The following is a 12480-nucleotide window of genomic DNA, read 5'->3' on the forward strand; positions in this document are numbered from 1 at the left end:
TTTTTTTTAATGCATTCTTCTTTGTAGTCATTGTAAAGGTCAGTAACGTTTTTTCCGCCATCGATATATTCTCTCGTGGTTTGCTTCCTCAAGTAGTGACTTTCAATTCTTGGTATTGAATTAATATGATTTTTTACAGCCATTAAGTGCTCATCAGGAATTTTTGTACCATGGTTTTCATGTTTTCCTCTCTTTTCTGGTTCTAAAATTCTAAAAAAATGGAATTTACAAAGATAATTTGTAGGAAAACTGTTCTTAATGAAAAAAGTACACTTATCTACTTAAAATAATGCTATACTTACCGCTATCATCACTGGAATACCGTTCCTAAGCGAAAAAATACACTTTTCCTATAAATTTCAAACGTTTTATGCGTAAGGCACCGACACTAATGACAAAATGACAGTATTCTAATAAGATGGCGCATACGTTTCCCATAAAAGCGTAATGACACTAGCGCTCTCTAGCGGACTATGTTTGCAATAAAACTAAGGGTGTCTTCACATTCTCTAAGTACAATAAACTTGCAACAGATGGTATTCATAACTCAATTTTGCCAAATTTCGTTTAGTGACGGTTTGGTTTTCAAGGTGCGGTATAATTAGTGATCACCGAGCTTAAACAAGGGTCCTCTAAATTAACAGCCATGTGCGTAAAACAACGCAACTGCCAAATTAGCAGTAAATCGTTTTAATATTGATAACTATGACAAATTGAAAAAGGCAGTAAAGATGCATCTTAGAATGAACATAGTTGACTAAAATTGTGACGGCTAATGGCGACGTGTATCTCGCTCGTATATATACATATTATTATATTAAGTTTCTCATGTAAATAAAATATTTCTGTTTTGTAATGAGAAATAAAGTTCTTTAAACATTAAACATTAATTAAGTAATTATAATTTTAATTTAATATTTTTTTTCAATAAAATCCAATATTTCATAAAAGGACATCAGGTTAAGATAATAACCATCACTGCTTCGATGATCCGTAGGTTACCTTAGCTAAGGAAGACAGTATTATAATAGGATCTTCAGAACAGAAAAATGAAAATCATAAAATAAATCAGTGGCGCTCCAACCTTTTTCGGTTTGGGACTTTGACCTCTGTATATGTTTAATGATCTTCTGTCAATCTAAAAAACAAATGGTGATCAGCCTTCTGTGCCTGACACTTGTTGTTGCTTTTTGGGTCTATGGCAAGTTGGTTTCCTCACGATGTGTTCACGGTTCCAGCGAATTCATACTTCAATACTTGTTACAATTTTATGTAATCATAACTGTAGTCTTTTAAATGTTATAGATAATCTTTTAAATGATATATTAGTTAGGGGGCTGATATCACTTTAGTATCTATCTCTGCACATTAATTAACTCTTTGGTCTGCCGTCAGTGGAGTCTGTGGTGAACTGTCAGCAGTCAATCGTGTCAACCGAGCGTGATGTATAACAAGATTGATTTTTGTTGCGATTCCCAAAACCAGCTGTTCGCTGCAACGATCAAAGACTGCATTGCGCCTGCCTGAACTTATGCACTAGGAAAGCTACCTATCTTCCACCGAGCCCCGGATAAAATTTAGGCCAGTTTGCGCTGTGCTATCATCATGTCGGTCGCCGATGTTGATGAAAGGTTTGTTCTTTGCCTATAATATTATTTTTTTAAATAAAAACTAACGTTTTAACTTATAATAATTTTATTTCAGAGTTTTTGAAGAGTTACAAGCACTTGAAGCAATATTTTCTCCAGACATTATAATCAAATGGGAGGATGGTGTACCAAAGGGTATTGAAATGAATGTGCTGCCTTCGACATGCGATAAAAGTGATGAGCAGTATGTTCGTTTGACTTTAGAGATTTATCTATCTCCTGACTATCCTGAGAGTAGCCCCAAGGTCATCATGAGAAATCCTAGAGGCCTGGATGACAGGATCCTTTCATGCATTCAAACTGATATAGAAGACAAGTTAATTGACAATATAGGACATCTTATTGTTTATGAATTGATAGAGGTATGTTATGATACATTTATTTGTACTCATTTGAGTTCTATACAAATTGAGAATCAAAAGTTATTAAATTGTTTTGCTTTTGCTAAACTCTCTAATTTTAAAAATTAATAGATTTAATAAATCCTGATAAAATTAATTTATAAAATTATGGGTTAATAATCTTTATTTTGGTTGTGACTTAACAAACTGGGTTAAGGTTTACAATTCAATACCTCGATTTTGAGGTCGGGGGAGGGTATACTTATCACCCCCAACCAATTTCAAGTACTAGAAACAGTTATATCAGTAGAAAAATAAAAATAAACCAAAACATACATATAATACCTAACATTAACTGGGCCCATCGTCCTCAAAGTCATCCACATAAGCCGGTCGTTTACCAAGCAAAATTCACCAAGTTTAAAAAAAAACAAATAAAAGCACGCACATTGACGAGAAAACAACAGAAATGTAAAAAGTAACGGCTTTTTAACGAATAATCTGCACTGTAACACTAACACACTGTTCTGGCGGATTGTTTACAAATTTCTAATATTGCACAAAACATCGAAAAAAAAAATTAATTAGCTTAAATTACAACTCAAGCAGCATAAATTACTCCAAATCTCACAGAGGTTTTCGAATCAAGGTCCCCCGAGACTCCTACATACTCAGTATAATCAAATTCAAGGTATTGAATATAAGATCCAACCCACAAACTGACTATATAAATTAGTTCTACTAAAGGTTTACTCATAGAGGGGTCCTTAATTTTTCCTGTTTATGTATGTCTACCATTTTGGGATTTAGTTTTATTGCAATACTTAAAGCATAGTAATTAAGTAGTAGAATACTGGAAATTTTAGGCTAACATGATCATGAAACAGCCTAGCAAGTTTGTGGCACCACTGGTTTGTTTTGTTTTTAGTCACTAACAAGCTTTGATATTAAATTACCAAAGGAATAATGTCTCATTATGTATAATTAAGTGTAACTCTAACCATCCTTTAGTGTAATCTTTTATTGCAACAGGTTCTGTGTGACCTAGATATATGACAAAGAAAAATTTTCCCTTAACCTAGCATTGTCAGCAAACAATAATGAATAAAACTCAAATGAACTAGGAGTTTTATTCAAGGTTTTAGCAATTAGCGCTGTTTTGTCTTTAGAAAATTCTTCTAATTTCAAGTTTATTAACATTTTGCTTATATATAATTTATTTTAGATGTTTTTATTTATCTTGCTTACTTACTTAGACTTTGAAAACAATTTTTAGATGGTACGGGAGTGCCTTACTCAATGCAATCTACCACGAGGTCAATGTGCAATTTGTCTGCATGGATTTGTTAAAGGAGATATATTTATAAAGACTCCTTGTTTCCACTATTTTCATAGTCAATGTTTGTCTAAACATTGTATTGCTGGCAAGAAGTACTATGATGAGGAGTTTGAGAAATTACCAATGTGGCAACGGATGGAAGCGAAGCCTCATCAGGTTAGATAGTCCATATTCCACAAAACATTACTCATGCTGAAGTTCATAATAACAAAAACTTTGCCAAGTTCTTATCAATGTGGGCCTGTGGTAGGTTCATAAATAAGTATGTGTGCTTGCTATAAACCACAGTGACAGTTTTATAATTTAAAATAAATAATAGTTTATATCTGATAAACAAAATATGTTTCATCTGGTCTTCAATAGAAAAAGTCAAATACAAACAAACTTTGTGTGACCTTTTAATGGCTAAAACTATTAAAGGCTTTTAATGATAGTATGTTTAATTATCTATCTATTTCTAATGGAAACTAATCTAAACAAATATTTCAATAAATTTCTGTTTCTTGCATACATATACCAAACACAAATATTTATTTTTATTGGTCAAGCAATCGTTTTTACAATAACAAAGTAATATTAATTCCAGCAAACTTGTCCAGTATGTCGGTCCACAGTCCAATTCAATGTGGATGATCTGAAGAAAGCCCCACCTCCGGTTGAATCCATTGATGCCCAGCCTTTCCATCTCACTGATGAAATTAAGGTTTGAAAAGTCTAATACTGATTGATTTTTTATTGGTAAAATGAGAATATTAATTGGAATTACTATTTTAAAGTTGTTGGAGCCTATATAATTTTGTCATCGGGTATTATAGTGATTGTAGAAAGACAACTGTCAAGCAAAGACAAAATTTAAATTACTAATTTCATGTTGGAAGTGTTGCTTCAGCGTGTGACTCTCATCCCTGATGTCCTAGGTTTGACCCCGGCTGTGCACCAATGGACTTTCTTTCTAAATGCGGATTTAACATTAGTGATTTAACCTGAATGGTGAACAACATTGTAAGGAAACTGGCATGCCTTAGACCAAACGAGTCAACGGCGTGTATCAGGCATTAGAGGCTGATCACCTACTTGCCCATTAGGTTGACAAATGGTCACAAAACAGATACAGGAAACTGAAGCCCAGATCTAAAAAGAATTACTATGATAATATGAGTACCTTCTAAAATTGTGATTATATTAATATTTACATTTGGCTCGTCATATATTTAGACAAAATCGGTAATAAAAGCAGTCTTTAAAGGCGCTTTCAATTTTATCACAAAAATAATTCAGCCAATTTCTTTCCTGCAATTTTTCAATCAATCAATATTATCATGAACTTATTGTAAGTATAGATTTTATTACACAATATTAACATAAATAAAATTTAATGACCATTCACTTAGTTTAAACAATTTCTTGTAGAAAGATTGTGTATGTAATATGTATGTATTATATTTATATCAGGCAATGCAAGAACGTATGGCAGCGCTCATGGCTCACCAGATAGCTCGTGGGGGAGTCATTGGAGTAGGAGATTCCGAACCACCACCACTCATCATCACCGATCCCACTGACCAAGAGGTAAGAAGTTTTTTTTTCCTGATAAATTCAAATACAATATCATATTAGAATATTTTGGGTAAATTGACTAAAGAAAGCAAGTTTTGATTAAGTCAGTCAAATCATTTATTTAAATTAGGCCTTTTCGAATGGCTTTTGAATTTAAGAAAAAATTACTATTTGCCCCTTCCAAAAGTTCATATGGAGAAGAATGGGCAAGAAACTCCATACTTCTCTTTCATTTGATGATTATATGTACCTAGAATGAATATCACTACTTTACTAAAAATGGGCGCATGGTATAAAATATAATGCAGCAGATAACTAAATTATTATCTAGATACATGGTGCTAATATATTCACATAGTTACGATGTTCCATGTATACTCTTGTATAGTTTCTTAACTATTGTAACAAAACGAAATTTTTATCTATTTCTCTATATAAAAATTATATTTACAAAATAATTATAACTTGACACAAATATGTAAAACAATTTATATGTCAAGAAAAACACACAAACATTTGTCTTTGTCAATATTTATTCTAAACATCTATTCAGGAACCAAAATCATCGACTAGTGGCACCCAAAACCCAAGACCTGAAACATCAAGCAGTGTTCGTGGAATGGGCAATTCCGCTTCCGGTGCACCAGCTTCGCCCACACGCCCGCCCTACCGCGGACCTTATAGGCAAGTCATTGTCTATACTTGTCTGACAATATATCGTTTAATGTATAAAAGTTGGAATAAAATTCCAATCTAAACATTACAATATTAAGTTGAAATAGAAAAAATGTAGAAATTTTATTTTGTTTAAAATATTCCTTCACTTATGTAAAGTAGATATTAATTGCAAAGATAAATGAAAAATAAACACATCTTGAAAGGTTTATTTGTCATATCTGTTGATGTTGCTTTAAATAAATATATCTTTTTAAGTAGTACTCTGTGTAAATTTCAGGGGATTCAATCGTCGCGGTAAGCCAGGTAGGCGTGGTCGCGGCGGTTCGCGGTGACCCGCATCGCCAACAGAACCGCCAGCTATACCCTAGCGACCTCTCTCTCACACGCGCCCCATCCCACTCGCAAACCCACATCTACCCTCAATATTAAATTGCAACTACCCTCCGTTAGGTAACGTTTTAAACATTCTGCATCAATTCAAAGAAATCTTACAGGTTGTCGAGGTTAAATACAGCTTTAAAGGTGTTTTAAGGAAATTAATGCTCAATTCGATGACTTTTGAAGTCGGATCGAAAATCGATTATAATGTGCTAATAATAAGTTCCTATACAGGGTCCCTTATGTTAACCGACTCGGTCGGGTTATACAGACTGACGATTTACCTTATATAACGTTTTCTACATAATATACATGCATGAGCTTTTGTGCGAACTAAGCTTAATATTGTTTGCTGTTTTAGGCCCGTATTCTAGAACGTTTATCACACTTAAATCAAACGAAAGGAGATTCAAGATGATGTTGTGACGTCTGTGACGTCGACACGTATTAGAATATGGATCTTAGAGTCATTAGTTTCTGCTTGCTCTCGACAATATTGCATTTCTTTGTTCAACTTGTTTAAAAAACTTAAACTGTTTCTTGTTAATAAATCTTTCTACAAATTTTTGTTTTGGTAACATTGGTCCTTAAAACTTACCCGAAATTAAATTAAATAGTATACTGTCTTGTTATTTTATTTTTATTCTGTAATTTTGTTGAAGAGCAATCATTATAATTATAAATTATATTATGTTTCACTAAAGGTACTTTCCACCCAATCCCAAAGCGCAATTGTGTCGGTTAATCTGATGATTCGCTAATATAATCGGTTTTTGATTCTACGCAGAATGTTTGAATCGTTGTCAAAATCATTGCAGATTTGATCAAATTTCTGAGGGTAGTTGTGGTTCTACCCTCAAAATAATGTAGAAAGACCCGCAGTATAAAAATGTATTTAAAAAAATCTGTGAAAAAATCTGCGTGGTCCGACATTTAAAGATGACTTAGAAATAGTTTGCAACAGCCAACAGAATAATGCTTAAGATATGTGTAAAAATTTAGATAATTTAAATTAACCTAAAAAAAACTTAAAATACAATTGAAAACAATCCATGCCTGTCTCTTTCATTTGAAGTGTGTTAAAGAGAGACAACACTTGCACATTCTGGAACTATTTAGAAGTCATCTCCGAGCTTATGTCAAGATGGGGCGGCACAAATAATATGTGTACTCTTAGTGTAAGGTACATTTCTGTGACGAATCCTAGTCAAATAGATTACAATTTAATGTAATGTAAGTATTTTAAAGAGGCGGATGCATATGGAAAACCGGTTATAGAGATTTTCTTACATGTGGGAATTTTACATGTAAAAGGTCATGTCCTAATAATATTAGAAGTAGTAGTGTAACAATAAAACCACGTTTTTACGGGTTCCCGAGTCGGAATATAAAGAGCATATAAGGAACTCTGGTCACAACACAGGCGTTCTATGTAAGTATGAAACAGCATCTGTGTATACTATAACTTCTATTGAGTCTATAGAACTGTTCGTGGCTGTCAATTTGACGCATTCAGTAAACTGTCAAAATCCTACATGACGTGACATGACATTTCAAATGCTACTCAAAATAAGAACGAAATGCATCCGTCCCTCAAATGTGGATATGTGATCGAATGATACAGATGGGATTTTTGATTGATTTAAAATGTTGCCTGTACCCAAATTAATATTTTCAACTGAAATAAATTTTCTTAACCTTTTTTTGAACATGTGCTCGCTTAGTGAATTAATTAGTTTGTTATATATTAAATTTGTAAATTGTAACACGCAATGTTTCTTTGGAAGCATACTTCATATATATGGTCTATGGCCTTAAATTTCCATTGAATAAACCTAACAAACAATTGTTATTAGACCGGTACAATATTTGTATATTTATTAACAATGATTTTAATTACATATATGTTTTATGTACAGAAACTTTTATCTATACATGCCCAACAGCATATTTAAATATTTTTATTTGAGATTGCTTGTCGCGTTTATGTAAATATAGGTATTTAGGTTTTGTACTTATTTAATTGTAGAATAAGGCATAAATGATTTTGCTAGTTTGAACCACAGACAAAACCCTGCCGATTAGATCACTATGTCACGGGTCAGGATTTTTAGGATAATCCAAACATTTTCGTTGTATTTTTATATATTTTTTTATATCTAGGCTCTGACATTCCGTTTGAATATAGTGTTTATTTAAAAAAATAGTAGTATTTTGTTGATGTCAGCATTTAGCTTTTGTCGACATTATTTTTGTTGTATTTATACAGTTCGCTGGAAATAATTTCGCTTATTTTGGAATAGTACGCGGGAAATGGAAGTATTTGGGAAGGAAAGGTACTTAGATGTTATAATTATTGTCTATGCTATAGCTAAAAGATAGACCATTTGATTGCTGTAGATCTGTTATTGAAACAGAAAATATAATACAATTTCAGTCACGGCGTTTGACTTTGACAGGAGTGCGAGATCAGTCATTTAACAAGGTGGCGTCCGCGGGTTTAAAAAAAAATATCGGGTTCACAGCGGTCACAATGGCTCTCTATTTATTAGTATAATCAAAATGATCTGACTCGTTGAACATGTGACAGTGTGTGTTTTTAGAAAAAATTATAGGATAAAAACTATTATAATTTATTTTCTTGATTTTTAGCTTAAAATACTATAATTGGATAAACCTTACATGTAGTTTTTCGTAATTAGTGTTTAATAGGAATTTCTATCAAATTTCTGTATCTGAGATTGTTTTTTGCCAAGCACTGTTGATATATTCTTAGTATTTTCACTCGTTTTAATTATAATCTGAAATCCTTATTTCATTAATTTTCTGAATTCGTATGGCGGAGAAATGATGTTACTGACAGCTGCATATGTTATAAAGTTATGTCACTTGATTAAATATAAGAAAAAACTAAACAAATACTTGTATATTTTGGGTAGTGTTGTCCTAGTAGTAGCTTTAGCGTGAGACTCGCGTGAGTCAGACCACGCCTATGCTCTTTCTAGGTGCGCATTTAACATTCGCTCGAATGGTGAAGAAAACACCGGCTTGCCTTAGACGGCGTATATCAAGCACAGGCTGATCACCTATTTGCCTATTAGATTGACAAACGATCTTGAAACAGATACAGAAATGTGAGGCAGCTAAAAAGGTTCTAGCGCCACTAGATTTATTTAATAGATTAAACTACTATTTTTCACATGTTCACGAATCTAGTTATAGTTAAAATGTATTTCGATGTTATAGCGTATTAAGTACGCTCAACGTGTATTCGGTAAATGTCAGTTCGTAATTTTACCTCTATGTGTAATGAATATACGTAATAAATTAAACCAAAGATAATTGTGTTTTATTGCTAGTCATTTAGACACGCAACCGTGACTAAATTATCGAAATTATTTTTGATTCAATACAGATTATAATCTCAAAACAATGATAGGAACAATTACACTGTCCCCTTATTAAATATTTATTTATTTATAGAAATATAAAAATTGTCCTAACAGTGCTAAGCCAATACTATAATATCGGAATAAAAATTAATAAAAGTATACAATATTAAATAGTAATGCACCTGCGAACCCTGCGAACTTATTATGTCGGAGAATTATATTGAGAAATCATTCAGTAGGTGCAACGTTTTTGTTAACGGGGATCTGTGCAATAGACTGGTTCAGGTCCTTGGTAAGTAAACAAACTTGGCCTTCACCGTCGCTCGTATCTCCCATAAGTAGAAAGAATCCGACTTCTTCGCGAATTCTTGGGCCATCATCCCCGCAAGACTTTCAGTACAGATACCGGCAAATATCTTGAACAAATGTCCTCATGCCTGCGCAGAAGCGATTTTTAGGTATCGCTGGGAGGAGGGAGAGTGACGTGTCGATCGCATGATTGGTCAATCAATTGACATTTGTGTCCCGCGCTGCGATACGATGCGCAAAATTTCCCCCTCTCCCTTGTTTAATGCTCAAGAAGTTTGCCGGTATCTGTATATAGTAGGACAACTGTAAGTCCCGTATTTACAATTTATTATACAAAAAGATAAATCAGTGGCGCTACAACCTTTTTAGGTCTTGGCCTCAGATTTCTGTATCTGTTTCATGATCATTTTTTAAATCTAATATGCAAGTAGGTGTTCAGCCTCCAGTGCCTGATACACGCTTTCGACTTTTTGGGTCTAAGACATGTCGGTTTCCTCACGATGTTTTCCTTCACTGTACGAGCAAATGTTAAATGCGCACATAGAAAGAAACTCCATTGGTGCACAGCCGGGAATCCAACCTACGACCTTAGGTATGACAGTCGCACGCTAAAGCCACCAGACCAACACTGCTCTAATTTACCCTAAGACAAATTATGTTGGATATATTAATTCATTGTTCAACAAAAGGTGGTACCACCTATATCTGGCGGATATTTTTGCTCACTTAAATGAGCTCAAGGGAACGCCTCAAGACAATCGATAATGAGATGAGAGCAGCTCTGTCAACCATTAATCCAAATTTAGACAATCCTCAATTAAACAGGCCTTTATAACGATACCTTTTCTGCTATTTAAATTGGGGTTTGTTGATTAACAATCAATGTTTATTATTATTACGTTAAACTGTTTTTTTATTTGTGGTGTTACACTAAAAAAAATAGTTTTCCTAGATGTGCCTACCTTAAACGCAAAAAGTTTACGGAACACTGTATTAGAGGTAAGTACACGCCATTCAGTACATAATAAAGGAACTTAGTACTATGTACTTAGTTTAAATTTATTATGTATGTGCTCCAAATAATCAGAGAAGTAACGGAGCTTCTGTACGGAGCTAAAGATTTTAATTAGCAAGGATTTTACGCAAATAGGTGTAAATACAAATATTGAATACAATAAAAAATATAATAATAAATAGCACTATTTTAAGTTAGGCAGGCTTAGGAAAAGAAAAATGTTTTCATAGGTATAATATATAGGTACTTTTTGTATGGATTATATCTGCTTGGCAATTATTATGCTCAATCTTCCTGGATCGAGATCAATAAAATTTTTGGTAAGAACAGAGGGCTAAACACTTATTTCAAATAATCAATCAAATAGATTCAACAAATAAAATTTTATGTATTAACTATTTCTGCGAACTAGTAAACTCTACATATTAAAATGAAATTACTAAAGCTACTACTTTCATTATTCAATAACAAATTATTATTATTTGTTATTAAATTATCATTTAATAACAAATTTAGCTGGGCGTGCATCTGAGTTGGTTTAAGCTGAAAAAAACTGATCACACCTGGCTTAATGTACACTCAAATTTTATTACTATTGGAACAAACCAACATGGAGCATTTAAGGTACTACGCTACCCTAGTGACAAACTTCAAAGTCCTTAACTATCAAATAAAAAATAGTGGTTAATTGTAGAGTTGGTCAAAATTAAGGGTTGTATGTATTTTTATATGATGTATCATAAAAAATAAAAATGAAAAATTTCATCAAAAATATAAAGAAAATTCTTGAGGTTGACGCCTCAAGATTTTTTTTAACATGACGCCTATGGGTATGCAAGTAAAAGGTAGTAGCCGATTCTCAGACCTACTGAATATGCATATAAAATTTGATAAAAATCGGTCAAGCCGTTTCGGAGGAGTATGCAAACCAACATTGTGACACGAGAATTTTAATCAAATCAAATCAAAATATCTTTATTCATTTAGGTAAACATGTACACTTATGAACGTCAAGAAAAACTAATTAAATCAATCGTAAATTTACATTTACCACCAGTTCGCAAGTCAAGAGCGTTCTATATATGATTAACGTTATTAACCGATTTTCAACAATCATGGTCGACAAGTGACTAATAATATAATCAAAAGTTCCTTACAAAAAATCACCCAGAATCCAGTTACAACAATCTTTAAAGTTATTTTCTAACAAAATTACATTATATTTCTGTTGTCCTAGACTCCTGATATCAAGTACTAAATACATCTTTATAGTACATCAGAAACTGGGAAGGTCACAAAAAGGGCTGGCCGCTAGACGGATCGATACTGTGAGGAATACTATGGATAGTTAGACAAACCTACGTGTCTGATTTGTACTGGATTCGAAGTACTGAGTACTTTTATGACTAAAGACATTAGTTGTGATTATAGTTAAGCTAAGTAATTTAATCTTGTTAACAATGTACGGAACAAAATTCAAATTGTACAACTAAAAAAAGTGCGTGCGTACACAATACACATGTCAGAAGAGAAACTTTGTAAATGATTTATTACTAAGCTAAAAGCCCTAATAATCGATCAGTACCAGTATATGATCACTCCATGTATTAGTGAATCTATATTCACACTGTATACGTGCTATTGCTAATTATAATATAAATAAATAAAAATCTGCGTTTATTACAACAAGACGTTGTGTGACAGAATTGCCATCTAAAGTTTTGATATTTAGGCCTAATCATTATCAACCAATACCGTGTATTTTTTCTCGATCTCCCTATCTCACTCTCTCGCTGTCGGTCTCAATCGTTCTCTTCCTTTT

The 12480-nt window shown here is 32.9% G+C and overlaps 1 protein-coding gene across 1 annotated transcript; it reads left to right on the forward strand.

Annotated features, from left to right (window-relative positions):
* The first annotated feature begins 1440 nt into the window (after positions 1–1440).
* Positions 1441–8365, forward strand: LOC110994554 (E3 ubiquitin-protein ligase RNF25). Its single transcript, XM_022261258.2, has 7 exons — positions 1441–1631; positions 1705–2011; positions 3267–3485; positions 3916–4032; positions 4782–4898; positions 5440–5570; positions 5842–8365. The coding sequence occupies exons 1-7, from the start codon at positions 1606–1608 to the stop codon at positions 5894–5896; spliced, it is 972 nt and encodes a 323-aa protein (XP_022116950.1). The 5' UTR covers positions 1441–1605; the 3' UTR covers positions 5897–8365.
* The last annotated feature ends 4115 nt before the right edge of the window (positions 8366–12480 follow it).

This window comes from Pieris rapae, chromosome 4, assembly GCF_905147795.1.
Source record: "Pieris rapae chromosome 4, ilPieRapa1.1, whole genome shotgun sequence".
NCBI lineage: Eukaryota > Metazoa > Arthropoda > Insecta > Lepidoptera > Pieridae > Pieris > Pieris rapae.